A 15,916-nucleotide genomic window follows, 5' to 3' on the forward strand; every position below is an offset into this window, starting at 1 on the left:
GGTCCATTGACGACTAAAAATATTTTTTAAAATTACACATTTTTATATGTTGTAAAGCATGTATGTATATGTATATTGATAGTCAACCACAGCATGTATTCCTGTGAATGTTAGGTTCAAGACAAGGGCTTTTCTTATCACCACTGTGTAGAATGACTTTGTTGGCAGTTGTAACTAAGCAAGAAAATGAAATAATAAAATTGTTGAAGATCATAGAATACTAAACAATATTGTTCCTTAGCTTTGCCCAAATAACTTTTTTTATCCTTATTTTTCTAAAATACTTTTTTAGTTATAGATGGACCTTTGTTTTATTTATTTATATGCAGTGCTAAGAATTGAAACCAGTCCCTTACACATGCTAGGCAAACGCTCTGCCACTAAGCCACAACCCCAGCTCCTAGTCTTATTTTTTTTTTTATATCATCACACCACCACCATCTATATCTCTTAAAATAGTGGTTTTAAAACCTGCTTGGTGTATATATATTCAGTAGGATTTGTTTTAAATATAGTCTAACTTAGATATGTGCTACATGCGATTAAGTGTAATCATTTTGTAGTCTTTACATAATGTAAGAAACATACAGATTAAATGGAAGCAAGACTGCAGAATAAAATAAAAATGAACATTAATGGATTGGTGATATTTTGCTGATGCTAGATTGCTGTGTCTAATTGTGTACTTAGTCTGTTTTTGTATTAGTACTTTTGTATTGGTACATTTGAATGATTATTTGACAAGTATCTTGTATAAAAAAATTGTAACTTCAAAGATGTATTTGCTAGTACAGAATAATCAGAACTCACGCCTAATAGAAATTATATCAGCAGGTAAGCCTCAAATGCTGACTGTGTAATCTTATCAATTATTGTTATAATTGGGAACTGAAAAAAATTAATTTTACTTAACGCTAAATTGTAATATACTAGTATAAGTTATAGAGCCAAATAACTTGGATACATATAGTATTTCTGCTTGAAGTATGGATGATTCCAAATGGAGCTCAGAGTCTTCTGAGTTCTGCATGTCTAGCTAGCTATATTCCTGAACCTGGGTTGATTCAGTTTTTTTTCCCATTGGGTTTTAGTTTTGTCTTATATTTTTGCAGTACTGGGAATTGAACCTAGGGGTAGGCATGAGGCATGTAGCACTCTACCACTGAGCTACACCTCACCTCACTTCAACTTGGTGAGAGAAGGTCTTGCTAAGTTGGCAAGGCTGGTCTCAAACTTGTGATCCTCCTGCCTCAGCCTCCCAAGCCACTGGGATGACAGACAGACATTACCACACCCAACTCCTGTGTTCTTTAAGAGATGCACTTTTACTCATTTTGTTTTCATTTGATATGAATGCAGTTGTAAACATATTTGAAAAGGTTGGAAATTCATGAGTCTTAACTAAAGATGTTCCTTTACTGCACAAACTCCCACTTTAATGTGCTAATGCACATTGTTACTCTACAGGAAGTGAACATATAGTATGCCTCTACAATTTGTACATGAATGTTCTAAAGTAAATCAATTACATACTTTTAGTTGCTATAAAATATAACTCTTTTCTAAATCTCTTGTGTTTTTGAGCCATTAATTTTTCCCAGCCTTTGTTCATCTCTCTCTCTCTCTCTCTCTCTCTCTCTCTGTGTGTGTGTGTGTGTGTGTGTGTGTGTGTGTGTTTCTCTCTTTCTTAAAGGTACCTACTGTCAACAACGGGAAGTAGAGGCCATTACTGAAGGTGTAGAAGAAGATGAAGGATTTTGCTGTTGTGAACCTGGCCATATTCCTCATGTACTTTCATTTAATGCTGCTTTTAGCCAACGCTGGCTAGCTTGGGAAGTGATAGTCACTAAGTATATTCTGGAGGGGTATAGCATCACTGATAATAGTGCTGCTTCTATGCTTCAAGTCTTCGATCTTCGGAAAGTACTCACTACTTACTACGTCAAGGTAAGGGTTGGTGCTTAGTTAGATCTTTGGATAACGGAGGCATTTGGGAAACACAAATACAAATTTTAAATTCCTACTTTGTTTTCAAGTAGTGGTTTAAATTATCTGGTATCCAGAAAAGTCAATAAAGATATGCCTACAAAGGTCTTGATAGTCTTTCTTTTGTGGAACTTACTCCATTTGTTCATTAATAAAAGTAGCTAGTATTTGTAGCTTCTATGTTTTTGGCTCTATGCTAAGGAATATTCACACACAAGCATGCATACACACACGTGTGTGTCTTGCTTTTTGTTTGTTTGTTTGTTTTCACTTTTTTTCCTCCAGTATAGTAATAGAACCCAGGGCTTTCTGCCATTGAGTTTATGTTCTCAGTCCCTGCCCCCCACTTTTTTTTTTTTTTTAATTAGACAGAGTCTCAAGTTGCTGAGTTTGGCCTTGAACTTGTGATCCTTTTGCCTCAACCTCCAGAACTACAGGGATTTCAGGCATATACCATCACCTTCAGTTCTTAATTTTTAAAAGAAGTCCTGCATTCTTATTTTATGGATAAATAACTTAAGGATCAGAAGTTAACTTGTCCAGGATCCTCTAATAGCAAATAAAGTTTGGGATTTAAAATTCAGGCATATCTGACTCTTGCACCTTTGCTGTTAACCACTGCTTTGTACTGCATTCAATAGACTGAATAAAAGTATTGCAAAGTTCAGGAGGCCCCTAAGGCCATCCTCACTTCTGACAGCAACTTCAATTTCAGAGTCCCCAAGACCATTCTTAGGTTCAGGGAACTGCTAGAAGGATTCATACAACTCAGCAAAGCTGTTTTACTCACATTGTACTCGTGTTATTACAGTGGAAAAATACAGATTAATATCAGTCAAGCACAGTGTCCAGAGATACTATGGTGAGGCACTTCCAGTTGACCTCTCCCAGGGGAGATGTGTAGATGCCTATTTTTCTCAGCACCAAGGGGTGGCAATAATATGAGAGTTCTGCCAAACCATGGAAGCTCTTCTGAGCTTGGGGCCTTGAGTCTTCATTGGAATGCGGTCATGTGGAACTGAGGACCCAAGTTTCTAGGACTTCTGGAGGTTAGCTTCATACTGTGTGGTTCTAGGCCCCCAGCCAAACAGACTCTCACCAGGCAAGATATTTAAGGGCTTAGAGGTTACTTCCCAGGACCTCAAATCAAAGGCTAGACCTCTCTCAATGGGCAAAGCTAATCTTTTACTGAACAAAATATTCTATTTTTTGTTAAAGGTCTTATGGAAAAATAGCATGGTAGTGGTTTGGGGACTTCTAGGCAAAGCCAGTATTTTTTTAAGAGGGAAGTGTGTGCTAAGCTTTAATAATCCACATTTGAATTTTCTGTATTTTATGCTCTTACCTCTAAGTTGTACCTTATTTATGTTGATTGAGGTGAATCTTGAGCTTACCATTTAATTTTTGGTTCAACCCAACCTCCAGAGGCTAGAGAGATTGAGCTTACAATATTGTGTGTTTGTGGCATTTTCCCTTTATATATATTTACATATACATGTATGTATTTCCGTTGTTTTATGTTTTTAACTGTATTTCTATAACTTCACTAAGAATACCAGATGGTTTTAATAATTTTATGACAAAATTTTCAAACTAAGGGCAGCCAGTAAATTTTCTTTACCTGTCATAAATATCCTAAATTCAAAAGCACTAAAATCAATAAGCTACAAGTTGCCTTGCTGAATTTATAGTTGTGGTTTTACAATATCAAATGTGGGATTTTTTTCATCATATATATACCTCAGGAAGGCCTGAGGTATATTATGGCATTCTTAAAATGTGTACATGGAGTGTTGAGCTAGAAATAAAATATTTTTGGTTTTAGTATCTGAAGAAACAGTTGAATTTATTACCCTGAAAAATCAAAGTTTATTCAAATTGCATATTTTAATGGCAGCATCTGTATATATTAGCCATAGTAATTACTAATATAATACAAAGAGAGTGAGGGTTTACTTTGTCATTCCATGAGTTGTTGTTTTTTTGTTTTTATGGGGTTTTGTAGTGCTGGGGATTAAACCCAGGTCCTTGTACATGCAAGGCAGGCACTCTCCCAACTGAGCTATATTCCCAGCCCCATTCAGTGAGTTTTTATTTTTAACATACTTTTTAATCAGATTTTTAAAAATGTCTTCAAAGTGCCATTTAATTAAATTTTTCCTGTCTTTTACATGTTAGGGTATAATTTATTATGTTACAACATCCTCTAAGTTAGAGGAGTGGCTAGCTAATGAGACAATGCAGGAAGGACTCCGTCTGTGTGCAGATCGAAATTATGTTGATGTGGACCCCACCTTTAATCCAAACATTGATGAAGATTATGATCATCGGTTGGCAGGCATATCCAGGGAAAGTTTCTGTGTGATTTACCTTAACTGGATAGAGTACTGTTCTTCTCGGAGAGCAAAGGTAAGATTGATTTATTTCATTTGCAACTCTTTGAATCCAGATTTTTCCAGAGGTGGAAAGAATATCTCTGTTAGTTATTAAGAGGTCAGTTTTTCCTGAGCTTCCTCTTTCTGATATTAGAGAACCTGTCAGATCTTTACACTTGGTTCAAACCAACTCTGCCAAACAGGTTAAGAAAAGTGGCCCTTCTCATTTCTTTTGCAGTGTCCTAATCTCACTGTTCAGGTAGCACCCCTTCACTGTGTACATGCACGTGCATATACATAAATTCAAATTTCATGCATTATCCTCCAAAATCTATTCCTTCTTAAGGGCTGCCCACCAAACTTAAGAATAATTAAATATCTTTACCCTAAATACAAAGGCTAGACCAGTGCTGTCTAGAACTTTGAGTGATGATGGAAATGTTTCTGCTATCCAGTATTACATGTGGTTTTAAATACTTTAAATATAATCAAATACAACTAAAGAACTAAACTTTACATTCACTTCATTTTAATTGATCTAAATATAATAACTCACATGGCTAGTGGCTACTGTTTTGGATAGTGTACATCTAGATCAGTGACTTAGGGATGTACATATAATTGTAGAAACAAATGACCTATGGGCCTCACTTGTGAAATTTTGATTCATTAAGTCCAGACCAGGATTATAAAATCTTGAGTCACCTGGGTGATTTTAATTCAGGTGTTTCCATCTACACATTTGAATAGCCCATTTTATCCTAAAGGTAAAGTTTAGCAGCAACCTCTTCCTTCTGGTCTTAGGGCACTCATAGCAGCATCACATCCCTGGTCAAACTGCATATAACAGAACCACAGTGTCAAGGCCTGTGATTCCAAATCTAATTCCTACCACCACTATTGCTTTAGAAGCAAAAGCCTTGTGTAAATCACCAGCAGCCTATTTAACTTGATAACATGGAGCATAGTAAATACCTTGACAACCAGTTCCTTTATTGTGATCTGGGATGTGTACACTGGCCATCTTAAGATTTAGCACCTTGTTTTAGTCCTTAGTTTCTGACTTCTAGATACCCCATCAATCAGCACCTTTTTTTTTTTTTCTTTATTTCTTTCTTTTGTATTGGGGAGTGAACCCAGTGATGCTTAACTCCTGAGCTATATGCTTAGCCCCTTTTAAAAAATATTTTATATTAAGACACGATCTTGCTAAGTTGCTGAGGCTGTCTTTGAATTCGTGATCCTCCTGCCTCAGTCTCCTGAGCTGCTGGGATTACAGGTGTGTACCACCATGTCCAGCAATATCTTTTTTCTTTATCCACAGAAAGAATGGGAGCATCCTCATATTTCCTGTCTGAGCAGTAGTCTTTGAACTTTTATGCTAGATGTACAACATAAAATTACCAGAATGACATGTTTTTAAAGAAGGAATAATGACTAGGATAAAATAACCTCATAAGAGGCTCAAAAACATTAGTAGATAACACTGGAAATGGAGGACCTCAAAGTTTAACCCTTTTTCCAGGTGTCTTAACAAATAATTTTATTTTTTATACATGAAATATACCTATGATGTTTTGCATATTCTTCTCAAATCTCTGGATTTACTTTGTAGCAGAACTATAGAGAGTAGTCATATTTTAATATCCATTCTCTGGCTGTCTACTCATTCAGAAATAGGCTGCATCCTACTTACTTAAGGATCCTTCTCTTAAAGATAATTACTGAGATCATGGACATAGCTTGTGAAAGTCTTTCTGATTGCTAATATAGCACATATTCAAAAAGTGTATCTGAAAATGTGGATATTCCCAGTTTCTTCAAAGAGCTTATTACCAGATTAGCCTAGCTTATATTCTACTCATTGCAATCCCTTTAGGAAAATTATTAGTAGTTTTTTTTTTTTTTTTCCAGCTGTGTGCTCTTCGTTTTCTGCTCTAGTTTTTCTTTTTAAGTTTTCTAGTTTTTCTTTAAGTAAGATTATCCCCAGCTCCTTAAGATCATGCATTCTGTTCTCTGAATCACCATTCCCAGTAACCTCTTCCTGGGGAAGCTCAGTACGCCATAGATTGACTGACTTCAAGCTCTCAGACCTGTGCTGGAATAGTAAGAAGCTGTCTTCATATTCTTCTCCCACAGTTTCCTTCCAAGGCAGTGTTCTAACTTGCATATTATACGGAAATTAAAAAATCATTTTTTCTTCTCTAATTGTGTAGTAGTTGAGTTCTTTCTCCTTTCTGCAGTTTATTAGATATCTTCTGATTTGTTAAATACTTTTTATACCTTTCTGATAACTAATGTTCTTTGGTTTTTAAAGCCTCTAGATGTGGACAAAGATTCATCACTGGTGACTCTCTGTTATGGACTCTGTGTTCTAGGACGGAGAGCTTTGGGAACTGCATCCCATCATATGTCCAGGTAAAGCAGGCATTTCTGTTTTCAAGAAGATATGAGAAGCTATATCTGAAATAATTTTTGTGGAAGCAGTCATTTTATGCTACTTTATTCCAAGTCTCCTTTGATTTTATATTTTTGTAGGTCTTTTTGCTGAACACTATTGAATACTACTATATATGTGGTTAACAAAACTGGCTTTTAAAATTCACATATGAACAACTATTTGTAATGATAATTTAATGGATTTAAGGCATTTTAAAATATAATCACCCTATAAAGTTGACTTGGGTGGAGTTCCATTTACATCTACTTTTTTAATATATTTTTTTAATTGTAGGTTGACACAATACTTTTATTTATTTACTTTTTTTTTTAATATGTGGTACTGAGGATCGAACCACTTGCCAGGCAAGCACTCTACCACTGAGCCACAACCCCAGCCCCTACATCTATTTTTCTAATAAATTCATCTACTGTATTTTTTTTTCATTTTTTCTTGCAGTCCTTGTCCAAAGCATTTATATTTTAAATATAATTATATATTAGATGTGGGGACTCTAAATATAAACTAGATTTATTAATATATACATCCAAATGAATTAGAATTAAGAAATATGCCTATTTTAATTTTTTTCTGTAATTACATGTTTATATTAGACTCTTATTAATTTATTTTAATTTATAAGTTCTTTATCTGTTGTTTATTTTTATGGACTCACTATTAAAGTGCTTTGTGTACAAGGGTCCCAGATAAAACTGACCCCATCTGTTTTGATTGTGATTTAGGAGTTCTGACTTTAGTTCTGTATTTTTAAAACACTCCCAGATGATTCTGATACACAACCAGATGTAAGCATCAGTGTCTTGGAGACCTTTGTCAAAATATATCAACTTTTATTTCTAATCTTAACAGTAATTTAGAGTCATTCCTCTATGGATTGCATGCCCTATTTAAAGGAGATTTCCGTATTTCTTCAATTCGAGATGAATGGATCTTTGCTGACATGGAATTACTAAGAAAAGTAGTAGTCCCTGGAATCCGTATGTCCATTAAACTTCATCAGGTAAAAAAATGAATATTTTTTTTAATTCATCATAGGGTTTACTAGAGCTTCTTCATTTGACTTCTACATTATACATTTAGGAACATCTTGAGATGTTCTTAATTCTCAAAAAAAACGTGATTTGTGGCAAGACATTTAATCTTAAAGAGTCCTGAACCTGTGTTTCTAAATGTATATAGTAAAATTGAATATTAATATTAGAGAGTGACCAATTTGACATGAAAAAAAATTTAAGCAATGACAAGCTGAAGCCTTTAAGCCTTATAATATTTATTTTGCCTTCAAATGATTATGATTTAGGTCTCCTCCTGAGTGAATATCCACCCATTCCAAATGTAGTGTGGTAATACTTCAGTGTTGTAAGTGCTGTTACTGAGCTAAGTTTCACTTACAGTGTTACATAGAATAATAGTGGTTAGGACAAATGTAGCCTTAATAAATTAATTCTACTAGGCTATTAAAATTAAATTGAGGTTCCACAATGCATTTCCAAGTTCCTAGATCATTCAAAAAAATATTGTGAAATTATACACTGGCACTTGTTCCTCCTCATTTCACTTGACTATAGTTATCAGATCTGATGGTAGAGACCAGATGGTAAATACATCTGCTCTGCTCAAATCTGATTGAATCACACCTCCCCTCCCCCGCGAAGGTGAATTACTCTTCAAATGATTTTACTATTATCATAAATATTGGATTTAAGCTATTATTCCATATTCATTAGGAGCATTACTAACTTAGGATAGGCTGTTTGAAAACCTCTGTGAAAAATGGAATGGAGAAAATCTTCATTTGGAATCTGTGGTCTTTGTTCAGATTAGCTTTAGAGTTTTGAAAGAAAATTCAGTGCATTTAAGAAAAAGATAATGACTTCATGTTAAAATGTTTTTTAAACTTCAGAATTTCTCACATTGTAATCCCAAAGAAAAGAAATATTTGAACAAGATTAAACCTTCTCCATTTTTAGCAAGAGGCTAATGATTTACAACTTTGTGTCCATTTTATTTAGAATGTGACTGTTTTCTAAATCTGGACTTTTATTTTTCATTCAAATAATTGTATTAATGCTTCTGTGCAAAGATGGCATTCCTTCCTTAATGCAACTGTTTGCTACAAGAAAGTACAGAATATGACATCTCTGCTGGCAGGGGAAGTGCAAACTCAGTGTTTAATAGAAAGGAGAGTTACGTGATGTTCAGAAGTCCAAGGCTGCTGATTAGTTTGTTAGATTATGAAGGTTGTCTTAGATCAGCTTCTTTAGAAGCAGAGTCAGGGTCCAGGATTCTTAATGCAAGAGATTTAGGGCATGCACTCAAGAGAATATTGTAAGGAAGTTTTAGTACCACTGTTGAAGTTCTGGCACTGCACTTTATGAACTTTTGAAACTTAGGAAGCAGCTCAGCTCCTTTGAGCTTCAGTTTGAGACATGTAAAATCCAGGTATTATCTCAACCTCCTTTATAGAGTTGTAAGAGTCAAATGGAATATGATGTATTGGAGATGTTTTATATAACAAAGTGTGATTCACATGTACAGTATTATTTTCATGTTCTGGGGTGGCCCAGACTTAGGGGCTGCATCCTCACTCTTCTTTTCTTCAGGAAACACATTCTTCAGTCACTGAGTTTGAGTACCAATGAGTTACTTATCTGGATGTAGAAATTTTTCAGCCTCCTAACTATAAATATGAAGGCAGCCAATACAATATTTGCATTTCCTTAATATCATATCATTTCAGAAATTCAGATTTGTGTTATGATTATTTTCTGGATTTGTCCTGTAATCCCTATTAATTTGTAGGTTTGTAAAAGGGAGATGCATTTCATATACTTCTGTGTTTCATTTATGCTGCCTGCCACAGAATCTTGCATAGGGTAGATATTGAATACTTACCAAGTGAATGTGTAGTTATTAAGACCAAGAAGCTTCTCAGGGAAAACTTTACTAGCTTCTCTAGGACCAGAACACTTAATCTGTGCACAAAGCTCAGATCTTTGAGCTGTATCTTAACTACAGAGGGACAAGATAAAATGGGATATTAGAACTATTCAGGGATGTTGCTTTATGTGAAGAGTACCTAGTTTTAAAAAGAACATGATATAGAGACCTCTTCTAGATCTTCCTTTAACTGATAACAGCAGTGAAACAATCCTGTTGGAAAACAATGTATATTACTGAAGTATGAAAAAGCAACTTGAAAGAGAAAAAGATGATATATAAAGATTAGAAATTATATTTAGATGTAGAAGAAAGCGTTGGATTGAGGAATTAACAATAAAGCAGTATAGCAGTAATGAACTAATTCTTTACCTGGTTATAATTAAGAATCTATAATTTATCTCTAATAATATTGTTTGATAAAAAATATTTGTATTAACCCAGTTTATAAGAATTTTCACTTAGTAATTATATAATTCATCTTGGAAGTAATTTTCTAAGAACCGTATGTTTTGTATTTCTGTGTGCTTAGGATCATTTCACTTCTCCAGATGAGTATGATGACCCTACTGTGCTCTATGAGGCCATTGTATCTCATGAAAAGAACCTCGTGATAGCCCATGAAGGGGATCCTGCGTGGCGGAGTGCAGTTCTTGCCAACTCTCCTTCCTTGCTTGCTTTGCGGCATGTCATGGATGATGGCACCAATGAATATAAAATCATCATGCTCAATAGGCGCTACCTAAGCTTTAGGGTCATTAAAGTAAGTTTCGAGTCACTGATTGCATTTAAAAAAAAAAACAAAAAACACAAATGGATAACTTGAACCCAACTTTTAAGATGCGAGTGGGATTTTTATATATATGTGTATATAAATTTAGCATACTGTGTTAGCACTTACTATTTATGAGTACTTAATTTAACTTTTCTTGTCAATAACTTTCTCTGTCCTAAAATTTTTCTTTTGCATTATAAAGCCTTAGAATTTTTCCTATTTCAGTGTTGATAGTCTTATATTCATTATACGGCAGGTCTTTTTATCTTTTATATATCGATCTGGGCAGCATCTCTTAATAAGTCTGCACCATATTGTTAATTTCAGTTCCTAGATTACAAAATTATTGTATAGCTAAATAGTGATTAGAAGCTAACTGTAAATGGTTCACTCTTTTTCCGTGTGTGTGTGTGTGTGTGTGTGTGTGTGTGTTTGTGTGTTTGTTTAGACATCTCAGGGCTATAGGAGGAGCCTTACTTTCTGACATTTTGGTAGTTTGGAATGATTAATTTTTATCTGTATCATTTAATCAATACTCTAATATCATGAACACCCTTTCAACTTGAAATGTGTGTTACCTTTCGTTTCTATCAAAGATACATTTTATGTTCACTAAATTCAGTCTTTCACCAATTAAAAAGAAACTAAATGAACATTTTATTTGATAACATCTGTGAGACAGAAAAAGTGCTCTGTAGGTGCTTTTTATTAACAATCTATTAATAACAAAGGAAAACTGGTTAATTTCTATTCAAATGTGATCTACTCGTGTTTGTTTCAGACTTTTCATAGCAGGTTGGCATTCTCTCTTTTGTATCCCTCCCATTTCTGCTGTTTGTCTGAATCGTATTCTTGGCGCCCCTAACTTGATCCACATGTTCTGGTTTCCAGGTGAACAAGGAGTGTGTCCGAGGTCTTTGGGCTGGGCAACAGCAGGAGCTTGTTTTTCTGCGCAATCGTAACCCAGAGAGAGGTAGCATCCAGAATGCAAAGCAAGCTCTACGAAACATGATAAACTCATCTTGTGACCAACCTATTGGCTACCCAATCTTTGTCTCACCCCTGACAACTTCTTACTCTGATAGCCATGAACAGCTTAAAGAAATTCTTGGGGGACCTATCAGCTTGGGAAATATCAGAAACTTCATAGTGTCAACCTGGCATAGGTAAGCCATGGGGTTGTATTTTTCTGTGGTGACCCTCATTATCTAGACAATGTACATTTGCTTTACTTGGGAAGTTTGTAGAAAAAAAAAAATGTAGATGCCTTGGCACAATGTAATTCTATTATATGTAAAGTTTGGGAAGTTTAGAATTATTCAGCACTTTTATCTTCAAAATCTTATTAGATAAATCTAATATGTAACTGGTTAAGAATCGCTGATCTAGTGTTTGAACCTTGAATGATCCTTTAATTTTTTTTTTTTTTTTAATTCTGTTGCCACTAATCAGACAGCAGACAGGACAAATTAAAAGAAAACACTGAAGAAACTTGCAAGTTGACTGCTTTGTTATCACTCTATTCTTGCAGTAGGGGGAGCACTCTTTACAAGTTGAAACTCAGTGGTCATGAGATGCAGAAAATCTGCTGCTTTTTTAACAATCCAGTCATTGCCGGAATCTCAGTTTTCTAGTGTGCTCAAGAGTGCATGTGAATTTTCTCTCTGCCCTTTGAGTAGTAAATTATACTATACGGTATAGGTGCATCGTAGTTTGGTGGATGGTAAAGATATGCTGCAGAACATTGTTTTCAGTTTCTCAACAATTGTTCATATTCTTAATATCAGAGTTTAAGGAAAACAGGATCTGGTGGTTAGATCAGGAAACTCTTAAATGAATTTTTAAAAATTTTCCAGGAAGTACCCAGTGCTCAAAGAGCAAAGTTCTTCCATTTTAACATTGGTCCCTGTCCAAACAGAAGACGGAACATAGAAATCCAGGATAGTGTTCAAAGAAATTTTCTCTTTAAAAATTGCCTGTTGTGCTGGAATTAATCTTGAAGAAGTTAAGCTCTTTCCCCCTAAGAGCAATACCACAGAGACAGTGTCACTAGCTGTTCTGATTTACCCAGGACTGAGAGCTTTCTGGGAATGCAGAACTTTCACTGCCAGTAAGAGACAATCATGGCCAACCAAGACATTTAAACATCAAAACAAAACAAAAAAAGGAAAAATGGTTACAGCGTCTTTCTTGAAGTATGCTACAGTAGCAGGTTTTCAGGGGTTGCACACTTCAGGGATCAGTGAACAGACACTGCCAAGAGTTCTGTTTGCAGCTAGGTGTGGTGGTGAATACCTGTAATCCCAGAAGCTCAGGAAGCTGAGGCAGGAGTATCCCGAGTTCAAAGCCATCCTCAGCGGAAGCAAGGGGCTAAGCACAACTCAGTGAGACCCTGTTTCTAAATAAAATACAAAATAGGGCTGGGGATGCAGCTTAGTGGTCAAGTGCCCTGAGATCAATCCCTGGTACCCGCCCCCCCCTAAAAAAAAAAAAGCTATTTCTAGCTAAGATTCTTTTTTTTTTTTTTTTTTTGGTACCAGGGATTGAATTCAGGGGACACTTGACCACTAAGCCATATCCTTAGCCCTATTTTGTATTTTATTTAGAGACAGGGTCTCTCTGAGTTGCTTAGTGCCTTGCTGTTGCTGAGGCTGGCTTTGAACTCCCGAGCCGCTGGGATTACAGCATGCACTACTGTGCCCGAATCTAGTTAAGGTCTTAATGGTGCAACTGTGTCTTATACAGTTCTTCATTATGGTTAGCAAAGATGATAAAGGATATAAAAATGAAGAAGACTGGAAAGATTTGAGGCATTGAGCAGAAGAGGGATAGAGTACTTAAGCCACTCTTAGAAAACAGATTTTTATTCCTATTATTGCTTACATCATAGACTTTTAAAGGTGGGTTAGACAAGATGATGCACGCTGTAAAGCCAGTCACTCTGGAGACAGAGGTAGAAGCAATCCAAGTTCCAGGTGAGCCCGGGCACTTAGTGAGACCCTGTCTCAAAATAAAATAAACAGAGCTGGGGGTATAGCTCAGTAGTGCAGAGCTTTTCTAGCATGCATAAGACCCTGGTTTCAGTACCCAGTAATGTCAAAAAAAAAAAAAAAAGACTTTGAAGGCTCAGAATACCTGGAAAAATAATAATGAATTTATATTTTGAAGTAATCTTGGGATAATGCTTCCTACTCTGGTATTTTATCCTAGACTAAGGAAAGGTTGTGGAGCCGGATGTAACAGTGGTGGCAATATTGAAGATTCTGATACTGGAGGTGGAACTTCCTGTGTTGGTAACAATGCAACAACTGCCAGTGATCCCCACAGCAATATGTCCCAAGGAAGCTCTGGAAATCCCGGGCAGGGATCAGGAACTGGACTTTATCCACCTGCTACATCTTACCCTCCAACTCTAGGTAATATGAGGAAAGTTTTTGTGTAATATGAACCTTTTAGCCACGGGGGCCAGTTAATGTGTGTAGAAAGAGGAATTATCTACTTGGAAATAGATCAGTAGATCTATTGCTTGACACTCAACTGTACATTAGCCCAGGTTTATATTAATAATTTATATATGTAAAATCTTGACATATAAATATATATTTACTTTATTTGATATAAACATTTTATTAATGGTATCAAAGATTCTTTAAAGTGCCATTTTAAAGACTAATATAATATTTTATTTAACATCTATTGAACAGCAACTTTTTTTTCTGTAATACTCTTTGCATATAAAGCTTTATAATCACTATTTTCTTAGGTAGGATATTTTAAAAATGAAATCACTAGGACAGAACTTTTGAGAAAGATTCTTGATACCTAATGCCAAAAGTCTTTCCAGAAAACTTTCTCACTGGTTGGTATACTCAGCAGTTGTGAAGCAATGCCAAGTCATCGAGTCATCATCCTCCCTGCTTGCGTATCATCATGTTTTCCTCTCTGCTCCCTATTTGCAAAGGTGGGGGCAGGGTTCTTTGATTTTATTGTTTTAATTTGCATTGCTCTAATATCCAAAATTGGGAACTTTTAAATGATGTGTTATTTCTTTTTCTTATTTTTCTACCTGGTTATCTTGTTTTGTTATTCTATATTTTGTATACTCTGTATTTGAACTCTTCATTAATTTTCTGTACTGAAGAAATATCTCTTCCCTTGGCTTTTCATTTTCTTCTTATGACGAGTGGCTTGTGTTTGGTGCGATGACACACACCTGTAAATCCCAGTAGCTCAGGATGCTGAGGCAGGAGGATCGTGAGTTCAGATCTAGCCTCAGCATCTTAGAGAAGCCTTAAGCAACTTAGCAAGACCCTGTCTCTGAATTAAAAGTAAAAAGGGATGGGGATCCCCTAGCACCAAAAAGAAAAAAGAAAGTTTTTAATTTTATTTATTTTGTTTTTTCTTTTTCATTGGTGCATCATAATTACACGTAATAGTGGAATTCGTTTTTACATATTTGCTCATGCACATATATGAACGATATAATTGTGTAGATTAAGTTTCTCAGTACCTCCCCTCTACCTTCCTCTTAGTCCTCGACTCTACTGGTCTCTCGTCTATTTTCATGAGATCCCCCACCTTTCACCCCTTTTTTTCCCTCTCTAGCTTCTACATATGAGGAAAGATACACAACCCTTGACTTCTGAGTTTAATTTACTTCACTTAATATAAGAAGTTTTTAATTTCAGTGTAGAGTGGATCACTAATTCAGTGTAGAGTGGATCATCTAATCTTTCCCCTTATAATTAGTACTTTTTGTATCCTGTGTAAGAAAAATTTCCCTAGCCCAAGACTTTTACTAAGTCACCTTTGACAGGAGCCCTGCCGTCTACCTGGTGTGCACTAGGAATCAGGCTTCTGTTGTTTCTGTGTACCTGGGCAGTTGAGTCAGCACTGTCCTTTCCTCCTACTGCTTTGCATGGATCAGATAAAATTTTAAAACTTTTACTAAATTTTTTTAAAAATATATATAATTGGATTAGAATTAAGACTCTTCAGTATATATATATATATATATATATATATATATATATATATATGACTTGATATCAGCATAATACAGTGACAAAGTCACATCAATGTTTATAGCAAAACAATTCACAAGAGTTGAGCTATGGGACAAAGCTAGATGCTCATCAACTGATAAATGGATAAATTGTTGTATATATAAACAATAAAATATTACTTACCCATAAAGAAGAATGACTCTATGACATATCCCAGTAGTTAAATGGATATGGAGACTCTTATTGTAAGCGAAACAAGAAAATCCAAAAAAAGAAAAGAAAAGAAAAGAAACAGGTGGAATGTTTTTGCTGATATGTGGATGCTAAACCACAATAAATGAGAGAGGAAAAGGGGAGAAGTTCAGTAGATTAT

At 35.3% G+C, this 15,916-nt stretch overlaps 1 protein-coding gene across 7 annotated transcripts in view; it reads left to right on the plus strand.

The window, feature by feature from the left end:
* The window catches only part of Pcnx1 (pecanex 1), a 149,547-nt gene that overhangs the window by 125,201 nt on the left and 8,430 nt on the right, over nucleotides 1–15,916 (plus strand). For all 7 annotated transcript variants that reach the window (XM_048798891.1, XM_048798892.1, XM_015493498.2 and 4 more), the window contains 7 exons: nucleotides 1,694–1,947; nucleotides 4,165–4,395; nucleotides 6,679–6,779; nucleotides 7,672–7,822; nucleotides 10,295–10,525; nucleotides 11,429–11,703; nucleotides 13,748–13,953. In XM_048798891.1, the coding sequence (XP_048654848.1) occupies nucleotides 1,694–1,947; nucleotides 4,165–4,395; nucleotides 6,679–6,779; nucleotides 7,672–7,822; nucleotides 10,295–10,525; nucleotides 11,429–11,703; nucleotides 13,748–13,953 (1,449 nt within the window). The remainder of the gene's footprint in view (nucleotides 1–1,693; nucleotides 1,948–4,164; nucleotides 4,396–6,678; nucleotides 6,780–7,671; nucleotides 7,823–10,294; nucleotides 10,526–11,428; nucleotides 11,704–13,747; nucleotides 13,954–15,916) is intronic.

This window comes from Marmota marmota, unplaced genomic scaffold (genome assembly GCF_001458135.2).
Source record: "Marmota marmota marmota unplaced genomic scaffold, marMar, whole genome shotgun sequence".
Lineage (NCBI taxonomy): Eukaryota > Metazoa > Chordata > Mammalia > Rodentia > Sciuridae > Marmota > Marmota marmota.